Genomic DNA, 19,860 nt, shown 5'->3' with positions numbered 1-19,860 from the left:
CATATACAGTACAAGATGTAATCAGGGTAGGGCTCTAGGATTTTCCTTTCCTTACATTTTGGTTCTCAATGATCAGTTAAAACTTTTTTTTTTATTTTATTTGGAAGGGGTATGATTTCTCAATCTACCCATCTCAATGAGCACAGAAGCACTCTATTGAGTTAAGGAGGCTTGCGTGGTTTTCACTTGATCAACGTGGACCCAGAGAACTTTACGTCTTCTCCGAGAGTCTTTCTTTGTAGTCGTTGGCCTTTGTACTTTTATCATTGTGTCACCCAGGATTTCAAGGACCTGATATGGTCCCTCCCAGTTTGCATCCCAGGGACCTGCCTTTCGGAATGTCTTGATCATTACCAGACTATCTACTGGAGGCATGGGAGTCTCCCCCTGTAGATAGGGTTTGTTCAGCCGGATGGCTGCGTATGGCAGCAGTTCTTTCAGGTTATTTTGCACCTGTTGTAAGAACACATCTCTGGCAATCGCCTCTTTGATGGGGTTTGACAACTGTGGTTCATTGGGGAAGCAAAGTGGCATTTTGCGACCAGTCATGAGCTCAAATGGGGTGATCCCTGTTGTCGTTGCCTCAGTTGCCCGAATACCCATCAGTATTGCGGGCAGAGCTGTCACCCAAGAGGAGCCCTTCTCTAACAGTGTCTTGGTCAAACGAGATTTGATTGTTCGATTCATTCGTTCTACTATTCCTGCTGATTGGGGATGATACGGTACATGAAATCGCTGTTTTATGTCCAGTAGTTCACAAAGCGCTTTCATGACCTTGCCAGTAAAGTGTGTTCCCCTATCAGATTCGATGATCCTGGGAACTCCCCAACGTGACAAAATCTGTTCCCATAAGACCCTTGCTGTGGTAGTAGCAGAGTCATTTACAGTTGGAATGGCCTCAACCCATTTTGAAAATACATCCACCACTACCAAGGCATACCGACAATTGCGACTGCCAGCTGGTAGTGGTCCTATAAAATCTATCTGTAGGGCAGCCCAGGGTCCTTCTGCAGGGGGCACACGCTGTAAAACCGGCTTGAGAGCTGGAGCTCTGGGGTTCACTTGTGCACACACAAGACACTGTTGTGTGACAATTTCCACTGTCTTTGACATCCCTGACCAGTATAATTTGTCCTTTAAGAGGGCCATGAGCTTATCTCGGCCAGGGTGTCCGAGGAGCTGATGGTTGAGTCTTGTCAGCTCTACCTGAAGATGTGCAGGGACAACTGGCAGGGGTTCTGAACCCTCATTGTTCGTATGACACAGGATGCCCTCTTTGATTGACCAGGGATCTTGTGGCATGGTAATGTGGGGTATAAGAAGAGGATCCTTTGCTTGTTCCTCTTCAAATGACACTGGGCTTTCATCCAGAATCTTGTTTCGTATCGTCACTTTATAGGATGATACTTCCTTGTAATCTGGGTCTCTGAAAAACCCAGATAAAGAAGCCAGTTTGGCTGCTTCGTCTGCAGAGTTATTACCCAGGACAAGGGGATCATTCCCTTTCTGGTGAGCAGGAACTTTAATGATCGCAGCCTCTTTAGGATGCATCATTCCCCATTCCCATAACTCTTTGAGCACTGAAACGTGCGCAAGGGGTTTATTCTGGCTGTCCACAAATCCGCGCCTGTGCCAGGTATCCAAGTGTAATGTCAGGGACCGAACTACATATGAGCTGTCACTATATATAGTACGTGGTCCTGACGGTTGGAGTAGTAAGGCTTCCTTTACTGCCTCCAATTCTGCCCTTTGTGCTGACAGGTGACCAGGTAATTTAACAAGACTCTGAAGCCCTGTAGTCTTATCCAAGACTGCATAACCTGTCACATATTTCCCATTCGTGTGAGACCGAGACCCATCAACAAAAATGACTCGGTCACCCGGATGTGTTGTTTGTCTAAACAATGTCATTGTTTCATCATATGACATTTGTCCACAGTCGTGTTCCGTCCCTGCTGTGTTTAGCAGTTGGGACAATACATATTTGGCCTTGTGACTTACTTGGAGATTGTGTCCACTCAAATCCATTATCCATCTCCCAAACCTCTGTTGAGAGACTCCAGGCAACATGTCCCGGAGTAGAAGGGTTAATGGAGAGTGTGGAGTCTGTATAGTAAGTGGTCTAAAGCCCACAATATGTTCTGTCACTTTGACAGCATAATGTATTGCAGCCAGTTGTTTTGCACATTCATCAAAACCTCTTTCCACAGGAGAAAGAAGTCTTGAGAAATAGCCTAGTGGTCTAGTCTCAGATCCTACTTCTTGTAGTAAGACTGTTGATATGGACTCTGGGCCAGCGTGAGCCTGAATTGCCAGCTCACCCTCTGGGTGTGAAGTGGCCAAAACTGGGGCAGAAGAGAGATCTCTTTTCAGAGTAGAAAATGCCTCTTCCTGTTCTTCTGCCCATCCTCTCAATGAAGGTTCCTCACCTCTGAGCAATTCATACAGAGGTTTCGCTTTTGTAGCAAAATCCTCTATGAACTCCCTCATGAAGTTTGTAACCCCAAGAAATTTTCGCAAATCTTGAAGGGTATTTGGTCTAGGTAATTTGACCATTGCCTCAACTCGGGCGGCCATTATACCTTTTGTCCCATGAGCGATCTTGACTCCCAGAAATATGACCTCTGACCTAGCCAGGTTTGCTTTGTGAGGACTCAGTTTGAGCCCTGCACGTACAAGGAGGGCTAGCAATTCCTTTAGGAGAGTCAAATGTTCCTCCATAGTCTCTGTATGGAGTAGTAGATCATCCACATATTGCAGCAGGCATTCTGGGTGTGAAAATACACTCAGTACTTCTGCTAATGCCTGATGGAAGTATGTGGGGCTACTGTGAAATCCTTGGGGCAATACGCAAAACATGTATTGCGTATCTTGCACGGTGAATGCAAATTTGTAACGGCAGCTTTCTGTCAATGGTATCGAAAAGAAACCATTGGCTACATCAATGGTAGAGAATACCTTACTTTTGCCGTTTATTCTTGCCAATATGTCTGGTGTCTCTGCTACCACCTGTGCTGACATGGGGGTATATTTATTCAAAACCCTGAGATCAATTGTGAGTCTCCAGGTGTTAGTCTCCTTCTTCTTGACAGGCCATAAGGGATTATTGCACTTGGAATTTCCCTTTATGACCACCCCCCTTGCTTCTAAGTCAGTCACAGCTTCTATCACTGGTTCCATAGCTTCAGGGGGGAAACGATATTGGCGTTGAGGTGGTGGATCTGGTCCTTGTATGTCCACCTGAACATCAATCATCTTTCCACAATCATTCTTCCCTTGAGCCCACAGCTCTGGGAATTTGTATACAATAGGTTCAAGGTCTGTGTTATGCGAGACCTCTGGCCATTTGTGTACAACCATGTTAGCTGTTCCAGCAATTTCATGTATGGGTGGTCCTAAGTGATGTTTCTTTATCACACAGACCTTTGAGTTTCGTGGTCCCTTCCATAGTAAACAGTTTGCTAGATCTAAGATCCAGCCATTCTGTGTCATTACATCAGTTCCGATAATGTTATCAGAACCTGAATAATACCACATAGGAATTTTTAAGGTGAAATCACTGTTGATTTCCACAGTGACTTCCTCAATTCTTTGGGCTTTTACCCCCCCTTGTTGGTGATCAAATCCAGTCACCACACACTGAGGGCTGTCTGGTAGTAAGTCATGTTCTACATTAGTGATTGAAATTTCTGCCCCAGTATCAAGCAGAATTTTCAGTAATTCATTTCTTATTTTGGCCATTATGTGGGGTCTCCCTGAGGAATCCAATATGATATTGCATATTGGTGCCAGATCCTTAGGGGTCCCTAACCTTCAATCTAATTGCACCAGATTCCCAGTAGGGATATCTGCTGTGCGAACTGCTACTTGTGCTTTCTGTACGTCACAATTGTTTACCTGTTCTAAAGAGTTCTGTGTCTGTGGAGTCACTGAGTTATGTGACTGTACATGAGACTGTTCTGTTTGGCCAGTATGTGTACTTACAAGCGACACACATTTTTGCATCTGATTCAGGTGCTGCAGTTTTGACTGGGTATGTGTTTGCTTATCTAACTCTCTAACGTGAGGCTTGTTTTTAAAGCCATTGTTATTGCCCAGGTGTTCAGAGTCCCTTATATACTCTTTGCGAACACCTTGTGGACAGTTACGTCTTACATGGCCAAAGTTTAGGCATGCATAACATTGCACATTCACCCATTTCTCCTGTGGAGGAGCTGTAGGTGTAATATGTGTCTGTCTGCGCACATTGCCATATGTTGTGTAACGGTTATCTTGTGATCTGCCATTTACCACAACATATTCCCTCATCTTCAGTGACTTCCTATTTTTCATCAAATCTTGTCTATACTCTTCTATAACCATTGCTGCATCTGCAAGCGTTGGTTCTTTAGCCGCACTTAAGCGAATTGCTGTGTCAATGTAAGGAAACTTTTCCACAAACATGCGTATCATGCCTTGTGGAACGTCTGTACCTTGATCTTTGGTGACTTTTCTATACATTGCTTCAAACCTACCACATAGAGACAATGGCTCATCGTGAATGGTTGGTTTAAAGTTAGATAGGATCTCTGGGGTAACTTCCCAATGGCCAGTTGCCAATTTCATGAGGACAGAAAGTCTCTCTTCCTCATCGTGAAATTGACCATTTTTGGGAGCAGTTTTTCCAGTTGCTGCATACCTCTGATTGAGGTGAGTGGGTAACCACAATTTAAACAAGTCCATGCGATGTTCTGGGGCGACACTAAATTTGTCACAATGTCCCTCAAAAATATCGCAGGAGGTAAAAGGGTCTATAATGGGATCATATTTTGGAATTTCCTTACGGATTTTCAACAGAAATTGAGTCTTCTCCATACTATAATTTCGATGGGAAACATGCAATCCTGTGCCATTACCGTGACTTGTTTGTGGTGTAGGAGCGGTATGTACAGTTTCCCAACCACTGCCTAGGCCAAAAACTTGATCATCCGTAAATTGCGCACGACCATTAGAGACATTCCCCATGGGTGTTGGGGAATAAGTTAATGTGCGTGCTACAGGGTCAGCCACTGAGGCTATTGGATTTCGCTGATCTATCACAGGAGAAAGTATGGGCATATGTATATTATTTCCTATACTCCCTGTTTCACTGCTTCTCTTATCTGTTATACATACCTGCTTTCTAGCCATGGATGTATACTGTGTTGTGGAGAAGGGTGATAACTCATTGATAATTTTTTGCATATTGGTTATCATTTGTGCTCTATTGATTAAATCACTTTGTAATTCAGCAATTAGAACTTCATTAGATGCTACCTTATCCCTGAATACATTGATTTCTGTATACAGTTCTGCCAATTCCTTATCAACATCTGTGTAATATTTTTCTTTCTCTAATATTTGGGAATTGAGCATACAAATCTGTCTTCCCCTATCTATATTGGCCATATCTTTGTCTTCCAATTGTGCTTCAAGTATGGAAACACTTTTAACCTTTTCAATGCAGCACTGGCAATGAGAATTTGCATCAGTGCCCTTTTTGTTTTTAAGTATCATCTCAGCGTGTTCAGATGTCCAAATCCTATCTTCATAAGCATGTACCAATTTAGCTAACATTTGGAGACGTTTAGTTTTTTTGTTGAACACGGTTCTCCTATTAATACACAGCGCATCATGTGTATAAGCCTGTTCTAAAAGTGTTGCCCATAATGTTTCAGCAGATGTGTAGTTATTAGGAATCACTGGGTTAAACATACTATTTGCTGACAACTTCTCAATGGTAATAAAACTCATACTCGCCTGTCCAGATACAGAAGTCATTTTTGTTCTGTGTTGAGTGTTACTTCTCACTGTAGTAATACAGGTCCCCTTAAGCCTCTGAGACGTAAAAATGCTGCTTCCAGAAAGATCCTTATCAGTTCAGGAACGTCTTTCCCCTCTCAGCAGGACCCTTCCAAATGACTGTTGCAACCTTGAAAAGTGAATCCACGTTTCTCACAAACGCTCACAGTGCGACGAACCAGTCCTTCTTAAAGAAAGAAATAAAACAACGAGTATCCAAGAAACTTTAAATTTTAAACTAGATTCGCTGTAATTAATTGTATTTCTTCTAGGCCTCAAGTAAAACAATGTTATCTGTCCAAACCTCTTTCCAGAGAAAGCGTACGCTAATAACACATAAGTATCACCTCCTTTGTGTACCTAAGCTATTCGTCCCCGCTCCTCTACCGAATTAGATTAACAATATAACAATTTTCACTACTATATCCTAGTATATTGCAATTAAAACAGCCAGGGCTAAGCTCGCCAATGTTAAAGGACCTGTGGTAGCGCCTCACATGCGCGCGCTATCCTTTAATTATATTCTTAGATACACTCGCTATAAAACTCGCACTTTTATGCACTTTTCCTTACACAGTGTTGCCTTACTCAGTCTTTTGACCACACTAAATAACACAAGTTTTACAGAACTATTTATCCAATAAACACTGTATCTCAGCAGTACTTCACAGTATATATTCGTTATAAATAATCAATACTCACAACATATGTATGTATTTAAATCAAAGTATTTTACTGTTAACACAGAAAAGCTTGTATTCACAATTCACACACATATCATAACGTTGTTCAACATAACATAGTATATAAATATAACATTAACCCTATGTTCACCACCGTTATTCCTTACACTATCCTAGCTTTGCATATGTATCCTTAATAAGAATCAGTATTTATAAAATTGATTTAACTATCACAGATATCAGACAATAGCTACACAGTTATATGTATATAAATAGTTAAATCCACATTACAAATACACATATAGCTCTATGGGTATATATATATTATTGATACTTATCAAGTCCTTGTATCCTCGGTCCGATTCTTATCTGCAGTGTAGGGAACGTTCCTGTAGTATAGAATCCTTTCTTGTAGCTTAGTGTAATATATATATAGTAGGGTGTTGTAATCCTATAGATGTTTTCTGCAGTGTAGTGTATCCCTAGTGTAGTGTATCCGTAGTGTAATGTATCCCTAGTGTATGTCCTGCAGTGTAGTGTAGAGCTCTTTGTCAAGGGGCAGCAGGCATCCAGAGAGAGAGAGAGGGTCCCGGGTCTGGACTTTTATAGTCCAAACTTGGAAAAACCCAGCCTCCCAAGTAACAGCATGTGTGTGGTGATTCACCACACACACATGGAGCTTCTTGGGTCCAGGGATGATGATGTCATCACCACTGTCGGTTCTCCCCACTATGTATGTGTCCAGCAGTAAAAAGCAAGTGACCCTTCCAGTGTCCCAACACCCTCCTTTGTCTCAGGCTTCAAAGCTGTTATCTGAAACTGACCAGAGTTGTGTGGGGGGTTTTACAAACACATGCAAAATAGCTAATCTTGCCATGTGGCTGGGAGGATGGGAGATACTTTTGAACAATGCATGAAATGGCTTGAGAATCATATCATAGGAGAAGGTTCTTCAACAGTGACACACAATCCTTCCAAAGAGATATAATTTTCCTCAATTAAAACAATATCTCTTAATTTAGTACTGTTATACTTTTTTTTATTATTATTTAAATAGAAGGAAAAAACCAGAGAATAGAGATGCCCAGTAAACTATGTCATTCTTTCCCCTATCATAGGAAATGTCAATTTACCAATTTTTCGTCAAATTATCCAGCCCCAACTCTAACAATAGTTGGGGGAGGAAGGGGGGATAACTAGCCCCTGAGGGAATTAACCTCCTAACTCATAGAGATTTCTAATTATTTTCACAAAATCTCCAGCAGTATAAATGCACATATTATACTTCTATATTTATATATATATATATATATATATATATATATATATAAAATACATATGTCCCCTATGGGGTTCTTAGCGTGAATAAGTGGTAGAAGCCTGAGGATCCCGAGGGGAAAAGCCAGCAGCAGCTCACAGTGTGCCTTCCAACGACCCTTTCCGTCATGCAGGAAAGGGCGTGAAGATTCCCCGCTCTGGACCGTCTCACTGACAGGGGGAGAGTCTCTATTTCTGCCCCCTGTCTATATATGGCTTTTCACCACTGTTAAAGCCTCCGTGACTGCGCTGTTCACCCCTTCCAGCTCCGCTGTTTCGGGTGATTGCCTCGCTCCAGCGCCGCCCAGGCTCAGAGATATCCAAGTTTCCCTTCCGCCTCAGCGGAGCTTGGTATCTCCCAAATGTCAGGTCCCCGGATGGAGTGCGGCGCTTTCTGCCTGTGGGGCAGCGCCGGACCCGTCAGGACTGAATAGTGACAGGCGCTTAGCGCTGTCACTATCAAGGATACTATAAATGACTTTTCGTTTCTAATTCTTTACTTTTTTTTTTTTTTTTCAATAAAAAACAGAACACTGTTCCATTATAAGTTTTCCTGAGGAAAAAAATGTTAGTAACATTTATCCCCACCTACACTACCAATAAATAACTAAGAAAACAAAAAACATCTATTACTCCACAGCAAGTACTGCTAAGCAGTATCAAACACAGCCCAACTCTTTGGGCACTTAAACATAACTGAAGTTTGTGGGCTTGCTGAGGGGGGGAGTCAGCAGCAAGTTTAGTTCTTAACTATTTAAGTGCCAACTCAAAGCGCCCTCAGACAACCCCATGGTATCAGTGTCCCCCAGAATGGATGATGGAGAAATAAGGTTTTTATAATGTGTTCAGGTTTTATATATATGATCAGTTACATAACACAACAGCCAAGGTCCTTATACAGATGATGCAGCCACAGTACATAAGAATGATGTTATGTTCAGTGTAAGTATCTGCAATGTTCATGGGTTAGTCTACTTGAAGAGTGTTTAAAAAAAAAAACACGTTATATATGTTCCCCGTTTATCTCTGAAGTTGGTCACAATGGGAACTAACAGTGTATTTTGCTGCCTTGCTGTTGGTGCACTTACATGTCTGTCACATGGGGGGGGGGGGCTGCTGCTCCCGTTCTCCTGTGAACTCCGGTCCCCTAGTTAAGCTCTAATGTCGCTCTGCCTTCCCTCCTGAAGTAGGTGGTTGAACAAGACCACTCCCCGAGGAAGCCGTCCAGCAGCGACGAAACATTGTGAGACTCATGTTGGATGGGTGCAGATTAACAGTACAAACACGGAGCTGTCCTAAAAAGGAGCCGCCTCAGACTTCCTGCATCTGATAATAATTATATGTGTTATAAAATAAATAAGAACATATCATGCAGCAGTGTCCAGCACCCACAACAGATGTGCCTCCAGACTGGCTGATCTGCTGCTGTTTCCACCTCTACATAGTACACACATTATGTGACACGTCCTTACTGTACTGACCTACGCTCTCTCCCCTTCCCTCCCCCGTTCAGCATCTGTAAGTGTACAGGGGAGTAAGTGTTAGATGTGTCTCACTCTGTATAAGGACTTGGGGCTAGATTTACTATGCTGCGGGTTTGAAAAAGTGTGGATGTTGCCTATAGCAACCAATCAGATTCTAGCTGTCATTATGTAGAAAGTACTAAATAAATGAAAGAATCTGATTGGTTGCTATAGGCAACATCCCCACTTTTTCAAACCCGCAGCTTAGTAAATCTAGCCCTTAGTCTTATACATTTTTGTTTGCTTAGGAAGTAGGGAAATGCGTATTTACGCAGAGAAAACTCTGTTACATCCAACTCTACATGAGACCATCAGTGTTTGACATTTTAATATCTTACATGTCTGCTCTGTGATGTTTAGAATGATTATTCTATTTATTCCTAGACAGTTGAGCTGTGAGGAACCAGAGAATCTTTTACTAGAAATCAACTGAAGGTGAAACCCGATCTGTGTAAATCACTGATTCCCTGAGGATGGACAAGGACAGGAGTGAGAGGATATTAAATCTCACCCTGGAGATCATCTACCTGCTGACTGGAGAGGTGAGAGGGATTCTGGGAATGTCACAGTGACATCATTCTTACTGCTATAAATAAAACATGGACATGACTGGAGAGGTGAGGGATTCTGGGAATGTCACAGTGACATCATTCTTACTGATATAAATAAAACAGGGACATGACTGGAGAGGTGAGGGATTCTGGGAGAGAGCCTTGGAGAAATACTAGGACACTTTCCAAATCTTTCTTTATCAGAAGTGTGCATTAGGATGTAGCCCACAATATTATTTGTGGCCATTAGCTTCTGTGAGCTCCTCTGTAGAAACGTTTTTATTTTATAGTTTATTCTTCCCATGATCCTCTCTGGCTCACAGGATGGTGACCATTCTCACTCTGGTACTTTCTACTCTGCCTCAGTCGTCTCCCCCTGAACAGCTGTAAATGAGCAGCAGGTAGACAGTCTCAGATAGAAGTATCAGTCCCACAATCTTCACAGATGTAGGCTATATTGTATTGACCACAGTATGTTGTTGTTGTTTTGTTTCCTATCAATAACTGAGACTTTTTAACTAATTTTTACAATAATGGAATGTTTTCAGGAGTTTCTTTTTAAATTGGCAAAATAGTCAAGAAATGCTATTTTACAAATATAGCCCCTGCTCTACCTGTAACAGTTTCCTATATGCACTGTCTATTAGAGTGTATACAGCACTTACCTCACCTACTATCTTCCATAGGTCGGGCATTCTGAGTCCTCTGTCTACTACAAGCCCCCACTTCAAACTCATCTTACTGTTTGCACTGATTTATCCAAGCAGATGATAGACCCGTGGGGGCCGGCTGTAGATAGAGGACTCAGATAGGTGGGACCACTGAAGGTGTCCAGAGCTGCAGGAGAGGTAAATACCACTTTCTAGTATATAGGAAACCGTTACATATAGGATATGAATCACAACCATAAAATAGAACATTATTGTATGTTTTGCACAATTAACGGCTAAATAAAATTCCAAATATGTGGATCTACATTTACCTTGATATCTCTCTTCATACACAGGATTACACAGTAGTGATAAAGAGATCTGGTGAGTGTGTGACACCCAGAAGCCACCCCTGTGTGTCAGGAGGATTGAGTAGGACCCAGAGCCCCATCACGGTGCCTGAACCTCACTCACTGATACGTGAGGGAAACAATGACCAGAAGATCCTGGAACTGACCAACAAGATCATTCAGCTGGTGACTGGAGAGGTGACTGTTGGGAATGGGACATTATACAGTAACATTAGGGGATGTGTCTGGATGATGACTGTGTCATTGTGTTGTCAGGTTCCTATAAAGTGTGAGGAGGAGTGGGAGAATTTAGAAGGGCCCAAGGGTCTGTACCAGGACGTAAAGATGGAGAATCACCGGATCCTCACATCACTGGGTAAGGGGAACTTTGATTTATTGTAAAATGGAGCAGTTTTAAGGGGCCACCAAGATACACATCATCTGATAATCACATATAAGCAATGTACTCAGTCACTGTGTGTTTCCTACAGATGGATCCAGTAACAGAAATACCCCAGAGAGATATCTCCATCCTCATTATTCACAGGATTGTACACAGGAAAATCCCAGTATCCCACAGGAGTATCAGGTAGATTTTATGGTTTCACTGCTGGGAATGGGACATTATACAGTAACACCGGGGGATGTGTCTGGGTGATGACTGTGTCATTGTGTTGTCAGGTTCCTATAAAGTGTGAGGAGGAGTGGGAGAATTTAGAAGGGCCCAACGGTCTGTATGAGAATGTGAGGATGGAGAATCACCGGATCCTCACATCACCGGGTAAGGGGAGACTTTCATTTATTGTAAAATGGAGCAGTTTTCAGGGCCACCAAGATACATATCTGATAATCACATATAAGAAATGTAATCAGTCACTGTGTGTTTCTTACAGATGGATCCAGTAACAGAAATACCCCAGAGAGATATCTCCATCCTCATTATTCACAGGAATATCCCAGTATCCCACAGGAGAATCAGGTAGATTTCAGGGTCTCACCGAATCCATAATATGATCTGTAAAAAAATCTGTGTGAATCTTATACACTGATATTCTTCTGTTTCACCTTAAATTATTAAATCAAATACTATCAAATATGATCTTGTTATTGTTTTGCGGGCTATTTAGGATGATGTCCTGACTGATATTAAAGTAGAAATTACAGAGGGAGAGGAAGAGACGTATGTGAGGGGTGATCAGCGGTGTAAGGAGGAGGAAATCCCTACAGATATCAGCACAGGTGAGTAATAAACACTTATTACACAAAAAGTCACTATTACAATCTCTCATTCTACACCCTCCTCTGTCAGTACAAACTAATGAGGAAAACGTACCTGTCCAGTGGGGGAGTCAGCAGCCATCAGCCCCTATTAGACTCCTGTTCTCCTCCCCTCTGCTCTGTGCAAGGATGTGAGACCTAAGAGTAGTGTAATCCCATATCCAGGACTCTGCTAATGTAACCCACATCTACTCTACTTTTGAGGCTCCAGTGTTTGTGTGTGAGATCAGTGTCTAGTTGGACAATGTCACTGGCTAATGAGTCTTCCTGTTCTAGGATGCTGGCTGGACAATGTGTCTGCTTAGGAAATGTTACTTGGAAATGTCCACATTTTGGCTGGAATTGTCCAACCTGGATGCACTTTATGTATCACTGTGTCTAGGTCTATGCAGTGTGCTTGGTAATGCAGTTTTCTAATTATAATGAAATGTTTGTAGTTTGTAAATTGAAATTAAACAGCTGGACATTTCAACATTCTCATAGTATGAAAATGTTGGGCATTATAATATGTTAATCAATGTAAAAAAAATGTCTATAACTATACATTTATTTTATTTCCAGCAGATGGATGCAAACACAGGAATATCTCAGAGGAAAAATGTATTTTGTCTACGGATTTTGAAATAGAAGATTATAACATCACACGTGATTCTCCAGGAAGAAACCCCACTACTCTAAATATACACCCAATACACAGAGCAGATAATTTATCTGATCCCTCTAATAATGAAAAGTATTCTCCTGAAAACATGGATATTGTTAGACATATTATAGCTCATACAGATGATAAAACATTTACATGTTCTGAGTGTGGGAAATGTTTTACACAAAAAGTATCTCTTGTTTTACATCAGAGAACTCACACAGGTGAGAAACCGTTTACATGTGCTGAGTGTGGGAAATGTTTTACACATAAAGTATCTCTTGTTGTACATCAGAGAACTCACACAGGTGAGAAACCGTTTACATGTTCTGAGTGCTGGAAATGTTTTACACGTAAATCATTTCTTAATGTACATCAGAAAACTCACACAGGTGAGAAACCGTTTACATGTTCTGAGTGCGGGAAATGTTTTACACTTAAATCAACTCTTGTTGTACATCAGAGAACTCACACAGGTCAGAAACCGTTTACCTGTTCTGAGTGTGGAAAATGTTTTACACATAAATCATCTCTTGTTGAACATCAGAGAACTCACACAGGTCAGAAACCGTTTGCATGTTCTGAGTGTAAGAAATGTTTTACACGTAAATCATATCTTGCTGAACACCAGAAAACTCACACACGTGAGAAACTGTTTCCATGTTCTGAGTGTGGGAAATGTTTTAAACGTAAATCACATCTTGTTGTACATCAGAAAACTCACACACATGAGAAATTGTTTCCATGTTCTGAATGTGGGAAATGTTTTACACGTAAATCATATCTTGCTGAACACCAGAAAACTCACACACGTTAGAAATTGTTTCCATGTTCTGAGTGTGAGAAATGTTTTACACACAAATTAAAACTTGTTGAACATAAAAAAAATCACGTAGGACAAAAGCAATTGGATATGAAACAAGTTTAATGTGATACTTCAAATATTGTAAAATCAGTTGATTATATTAATGTAAATTAAAAAATAGGTGGGTGTGTATATATATATATATATATATATATATATATATATATATATATTGTAACAAAAGGAGGCATTTAGCTGGCACTATGCAGATAAAGCAGGGAAGTAGAGTAAAACATTGGCACAGTTATGTATCTAGGTGGAGATTAAACCAGGTAAAAACATATGTGTAGTTTAAAATTGATTTACTTACATGATTTAAAAGCTGATTCCTCTCAGCACACAGACAGGGTGGGTCTGATAGTCTAAACAGAACCAGGGATGGGTGTTTCCTTTTAAAGAGAAGGTGGGTGTGTCACCTGTCCATCAAGCTAGGCCTGTGGGAGGAGTGTCGGGTATAAAACCCTGCTTGTTTCATTGTTCAGGGAGACTAACGCTGGGGTAGCTGGCTAGTCTTGAGAGAGAGCTGGTCTATGTATAGCAAGCGTTTAGGGTCTCTATAATTGCTGTGAAAGTATACGGTGTCAAAACATTTATTACCATCCTGACAATAAAGAACCATAAAAAGGAAGAAGTTGTACGCGTGTGCTTCACCAGTAGCGGGCTCTTGCCACAAGTGGTGTCAGGAGTGGGATGCTCCGGTAAGCAAGTTTCCGCTACCCAACCCGCGCAGACGTCAACATGGAGGAAGTACTGAGAACCCTCGTGAATGTGGCCGCTGCGCAGCAACAGCAGCAAGCTCAGCCAGGTGATGCATGACAGAAATTAACCACCTCGTCCTGTACTCCTGAAAATGTCACCAGGTGATGACATAGAAGCGTATCTGGTGTCCTCTGAGAGACTTGCAAAAAGGGCAAAATGGCCTCCTAAAGATTGGGCTGAGAAACTGGCGCCATACCTGACTGGTGAAGCTCAGCGAGCTTATATGGATCTAGATGAGGAACGGGCCTCTGATTATTCGTGCCTAAAGTCTGAGATATTGGCTCGCATTGGAGTTTCCGGGCCAGGCTGAGCCCAGCACTATCACCAATGGCGCTATGATAAAGAAAAACCGGTCAGAGCGCAAGTCGCTGAGCTTTCTAAAATTTTAAAGAAATGGCTGCAGCCTGAGGAGAATTCGCCTTCTCGGATTATTGAAGTTCTGGCGATAGATCACTGCATCCGGGGGCTGAACCGCGATTTGCAAAGGTGGGTGCTGCAATCAGACCCACAAACTTACGAAGAGCTTGCCACCGTGGTAGAAAGGTTTTGTGCGCTACAGCAAATGACTAAAGAACCTGCATTTGTGCCAAAGCCGCTGCCGCGCCAAAAGCCAGGTTTGACAATCCTTGCTACAAGGCCCAATGGCAAAACTGCTACGGACAGAGGGCCAGGTGCAAAGCTGTCTAATCTGAAGTGTTTTGAATGTGGTGAGCCAGGCCACTTTAAGGCAGAGTGTCCTAAACTACCGGAACCCATGGACTGTTCCGTGGCATGTATTGGGCCTGCATTTCCAAGCTGTTTTACCATGAGTTCCACATCAGGAAGTCCTTGTTTGTTCCGGGTGACTGTGCTAATCAACCAAAACCTTGTTCTGGCCTTGGTTGACTCGGGGAGTCAACTCTTATTGGTTTCCAGCTCTGCCTTACCCGAAACCATAACTTCTCGGTTGCCCAAGGTGAAAGTTCTTTGCGTACATGGCACGACAGAGGAGTATGAAAGAACAATACTACCAGTCACAATCAAAGACAAAACTGTTATGGTGTTAGCTGCCATAGCAACTAAACTCCCATATCCACTCATTTTGGGGCGAGACTTCCCACTGTTTAATGATGTCCTTGGTGAGCGGATCCGGCCAGCCATGCCGGCAACGGCCGGAAGCCCGGTCTTAAAGGAACCGCCTAAGAATCCACAACATCTGGACATCGATCTTGGTACCGCCAAACCGGAATGCCATCCTGGGAGTCACAGCAGGAGTTCCACAAAAGCATCCACCTGTGGGGAAACATGGACAGTCCAAACTAGCATTGGTCGGTGATGTCGCAGATGAGCCCACCCCGCCTGTCAGTGAGGATATGGACTGGTCCGCAATACCAATTTTGTTTCCTCTGCAGGACTTTGCTCGAGACCAACTTAAGTGTGACTGAGGTAAGTGGGGTAGCGAAAGCCGCCCAGCCTGCAGAAGGTATACCATATTTTATTGTTAAAAATAATTTCCTGTATAGAGTTGCTACTGTACAGGGGTAAAAAGTAGAACAATTAATGGTTCCTCAGGTCCATGTACCCCTAGTGTTAAAAGCAGCACATATACATGTCTGTGGGGGACACCTAGGGGAGGATAAAACACGGGAACGAGTTCTGCTTAGGTTTTACTGGCCCGGTGTACACATGGCAGTGAAAAAGTATTGCCGGTCCTGTCCCATTTGTCAGAGAACCTGTCCCAAACCCATGTACAGGGCACCTCTCATTCCAATACCAATAGTACAAGTTCCCTTTGAACGGATAGCTATGGATCTTGTGGGGCCACTGAAAAAATCCGCACATGGGCATCAATATATACTAGTGGTGCTTGACTATGCAACCAGGTATCCAGAGGCAATTCCCCTATGAAACATAAAGTCCAGCACCATAGCTAAGAAACTTGTATTGATGTTTACATGCTTGGGAATACCCAAAGAAATTCTCACAGACCAGGGTACTCCATTCATGACTAAACTGATGAAGGACATGTGCCAGTTGCTAGGGGTTACAGCGCTTCACACCTCTGTATACCATCCACAAACAGATGGCTTGGTGGAACGCTTTAACCGCACATTAAAGCACATGCTCAGGAAAGCAGTGGCTCAAGAGAAAAAAGATTGGGACACTCTTATTCCCTATTTGATGTTTGCCATCAGTGAGGTACCTCAAGCTTCAACAGGGTTTAGTCCCTTTGAGTTATTGTTTGGGAGACAGCCCAGGGGTATCTTAGATATGTTAAAAGAAGGCTGGGAGCAGCAAGGTCCCAGGGAGCCAAATCTGGTACAATTTGTGTCCCAAATGTATGAGAGGCTAGGAAAGATAGGGCCCATTGTGCAGCAACATGTAAAAGAGGCTCAGGAACGACAGAAGAAAAGTTATGACAAAAGTGCTGTTCGATCTTTCAAGTCTGGGGACAAGGTCCTAGTCCTGGTTCCTACCCAGGAAAGCAAACTTTTCGCCCATTGGCAGGGTCCATATGAAGTTCTAGAGGCTGTCGGTCCTGTCAATTACAGAGTCCGCCAGTTAGGTAGGAGAAGGGAGGAGCAAATATATCATGTGAACCTCCTTAAACCCTGGCATGATGAGGAAACCTCTCAGGTAGTGAGTACTGCCATTGAAAAGTCTGAAGTGCCCATAGAGCCAGCCTTGTCCATTCAGCAGAGACAACAGACTGAAGAAATGATTCGCCAGAACAGGGATGTCTTCTCTTCCATTCCTGGGCGCACTACCTTAACCGAACACGACATTGTCACTGCGCCAGGAGTCATTGTAAAGCAGAAGCCGTATCGTATTCCAGAAGCCAGACAGGTGGACGTGAGAAAGGAGGTCGAGAAGATGCTCCAGTTAGATGTAATTGAAGAGTCCACTAGTGAATGGAATAGTCCCATTGTGCTTGTCCCGAAACCCAATGGGACAATTAGGTTCTGCAATGACTTTAGGCGCCTAAACAGTATGTCGCAGTTTGATGCCTATCCGATGCCACGTGTGGATGAACTAGTGGAAAATCTTGCTGGTAGCAATTATTTAACAACCCTTGAACTAACAAAGGGTTATTGGCAAGTTCCCTTGATTTCCACGGCCAAGCCAAAGACTGCATTTTCCACCCCTGATGGTCTCTATCAATATAAAGTCCTACCCTTTGGGTTGCATGGGGCACCTGCCACCTTCCAAAGGGCTATGAATAAATTGCTATGACCTCACACAGCTTATGCAGCTGCTTACTTGGACGATATAGTGATTTATACCCCAGACTGGGGATCACATTTAGCCAAAATTGAGGCGGTCTTATCTTCATTATGGTCCGCAGGGTTAACAGCTAACCCAGAGAAATGTGCCATAGCCATGAGAGAAGCCAAATATTTGGGGTACATTGTTGGTCGAGGGCATGTAAAACCCCAGCTAGACAAAGTGGAGGCAGTCAAAAATTGGACAAGACCAGAGAAAAAGTCACAGTTAAGAACCTTTTTAGGCTTAGTAGGTTACTACAGGCGGTTTGTAAGCCACTTCGCCACTAGAGCTGCTCCACTTACGGACATGTTAAAAAAAAGTTGTCCAGATAGATTAACCTGGTCTGACTCTGCAGAAACCGCCTGGTCTGATCTTCGGTTAGCTCTTTGTTCCTCTCCTGTTCTACAAGCACCAGATTTTACCCGGAGGTTCTTCCTCCAAACTGATGCTTCTGGTGTTGACTTAGGTGCAGTCTTGTCACAGGAGAAGAATGGAGTAGAAAATCCTGTCCTGTACCTAAGTCGTAAGTTGCTTCCAAGGGAACAAAAATATGCCACTGTGGAGAAAGAATGTCTGCCATAAAATGGGCTACAGAAGCTCTGCGCTATTATCTCCTAGGCAGAGAGTTCACCTTAATAACAGACCATGCACCATTAAGATGGATGCAGAACAACTGGGAGGTAAATGCCAAGGTAACCCGCTGGTTCTTGGCACTACAACCTTTCAAGTTCTCAGTAGAACATAGGCCTGGGATTCTACACAAAAATGCAGATGCGTTGTCACGAAAATATGCGCTCCTCGCGAAGTCCGCGTCCCCCTACTTGGAGATGCTAGGGGGACAGATATGTAACAAAAGGAGGCATTTAGCTGGCAATATGCAGATAAAGCAGGGAAGTAGAGTAAAACATTGGCACAGTTATGTACCTAGGTGGAGATTAAACCAGGTAAAAACATATGTGTAGTTTAAAATTGATTTACTTACATGATTTAAAAGCTGCTTCCTCTCAGCAAACAGACAGGGTGAGTTTGATAGTCTAAACAGAACCAGGGATAGGCGTTTCCTTTTAAAGAGAAGGTGGGTGTGTCACCTGTCCATCAAGCTAGGCCTGTGGGAGGAGTGTCAGGTATAAAACCCTGCTTGTTTCATTGTTCAGGGAGACTAACGCTGGGGTAGCTGGCTAGTCTTGAGAGAGAGCTGGTCTATGTATAGCGAGCGTTTAGGGTCTCTATAATTGCTGTGAAAGTATACGGTGTCAAAACATTTATTACCATCCTGACAATAAAGAACCATAAAAAGGAAGAAGTTGTACGCGTGTGCTTCTGCAGTAGCGGGCTCTTGCCACAATATATATATATATATATATACACACACAAGTTAACCCGTGCATGATACTCATGCATTCTAGTCAAATCAAGCTACTTAAGGTGTTAAAAAGGTTCTTGTCATGCATTTGGGCCATAGCCCAGGCCTCAACCACTCCCCACTGTCACCCCCGGCAACCACCAACCACTCCCAACTGTCACTTCTCCTTCAAGAAATATATATATATTTTTTTTAAATCTTTATAAACACTTTTAACAAATTAAAAACATCTTAGTATACCAAATTTCAGCCCTTTCTGAATTTTTTTTTACACACACACTAAGAATTTAGTAGGTCAGTGTATAACACTGCCCAGCAGGTGGCGCTGCAGCTTGGTTTTATATTTTCCACAGACAGACTAACACACGCCACTAGACATTTATATTATAGATATATATATATAATTTCTTTTCTACTGTTTTTATTAAACAATCAGAAGGGGTACTAAAAAGCTTTGTGTCGTCTATTTAAAATACCATATCAAAAGGTATTTTTCTACATTTGTTAGTAGTATAACAGACATTTTAAATAACATACAATATCATAGTTCTTCAATTCTGGTATCCTCAAGTATTATGAAGAAGAATTGAAATAGGAATATGATGTGTATTACCCGTGTCACCGTGCACAGGCTATCTTCATATCCTGTTCCTGGATAGCCTCGTTACGTAACCACACACATTTATATTCCATAAGACACAACTACTCCAGTCCTTTATACTATAGTAACATCCAGATCTCACAGTTCTCTATAACACTAAAAAGTAATTGATCTGATGTGGCCCTCCACTCAGTGTGCAGCCAGATGTATG

The 19,860-nt window shown here is 42.4% G+C and overlaps 3 protein-coding genes across 6 annotated transcripts in view; 2 read left to right on the top strand and 1 right to left on the bottom strand.

Moving 5' to 3' along the window:
- Positions 1 to 19,860, bottom strand: part of LOC142108564 (uncharacterized) — a 625,828-nt gene that overhangs the window by 39,053 nt on the left and 566,915 nt on the right. The window lies entirely within an intron of this gene.
- LOC142108571 (uncharacterized) overlaps positions 1 to 19,860 on the top strand; it is an 83,247-nt gene that overhangs the window by 8,675 nt on the left and 54,712 nt on the right. The window contains exons 2-5 of the mRNA XM_075192340.1: positions 9,728 to 9,885; positions 10,901 to 11,092; positions 11,171 to 11,270; positions 11,386 to 11,483. Coding sequence (XP_075048441.1) covers positions 9,817 to 9,885; positions 10,901 to 11,092; positions 11,171 to 11,270; positions 11,386 to 11,483 — 459 coding nt within the window. The 5' untranslated portion in view covers positions 9,728 to 9,816. The remainder of the gene's footprint in view (positions 1 to 9,727; positions 9,886 to 10,900; positions 11,093 to 11,170; positions 11,271 to 11,385; positions 11,484 to 19,860) is intronic.
- Positions 11,537 to 14,293, top strand: LOC142108591 (uncharacterized). Its single transcript, XM_075192376.1, has 4 exons — positions 11,537 to 11,675; positions 11,788 to 11,873; positions 12,022 to 12,133; positions 12,734 to 14,293. Exons 1-4 carry the CDS (start codon positions 11,552 to 11,554, stop codon positions 13,630 to 13,632), a joined length of 1,221 nt encoding a protein of 406 aa, XP_075048477.1. The 5' UTR covers positions 11,537 to 11,551; the 3' UTR covers positions 13,633 to 14,293.

Source organism: Mixophyes fleayi, chromosome 12 (assembly GCF_038048845.1).
Source record: "Mixophyes fleayi isolate aMixFle1 chromosome 12, aMixFle1.hap1, whole genome shotgun sequence".
NCBI lineage: Eukaryota > Metazoa > Chordata > Amphibia > Anura > Limnodynastidae > Mixophyes > Mixophyes fleayi.
Note: the sequence above shows the minus strand (reverse complement) of the source record. Positions and strands in the feature narration are given on the sequence as shown.

Coding starts and splice junctions, on each gene's coding strand:
- LOC142108591 (XM_075192376.1), top strand. CDS start 11,552: ATGACTGTGTCATTGTGTTGTCAGGTTCCTATAAAGTGTGAGGAGGAG. Junction 11,676..11,787: donor CCGGATCCTCACATCACCGG/GTAAGGGGAGAC, acceptor TGTTTCTTACAG/ATGGATCCAGTAACAGAAAT. Junction 12,134..12,733: donor CCCTACAGATATCAGCACAG/GTGAGTAATAAA, acceptor TTTTATTTCCAG/CAGATGGATGCAAACACAGG.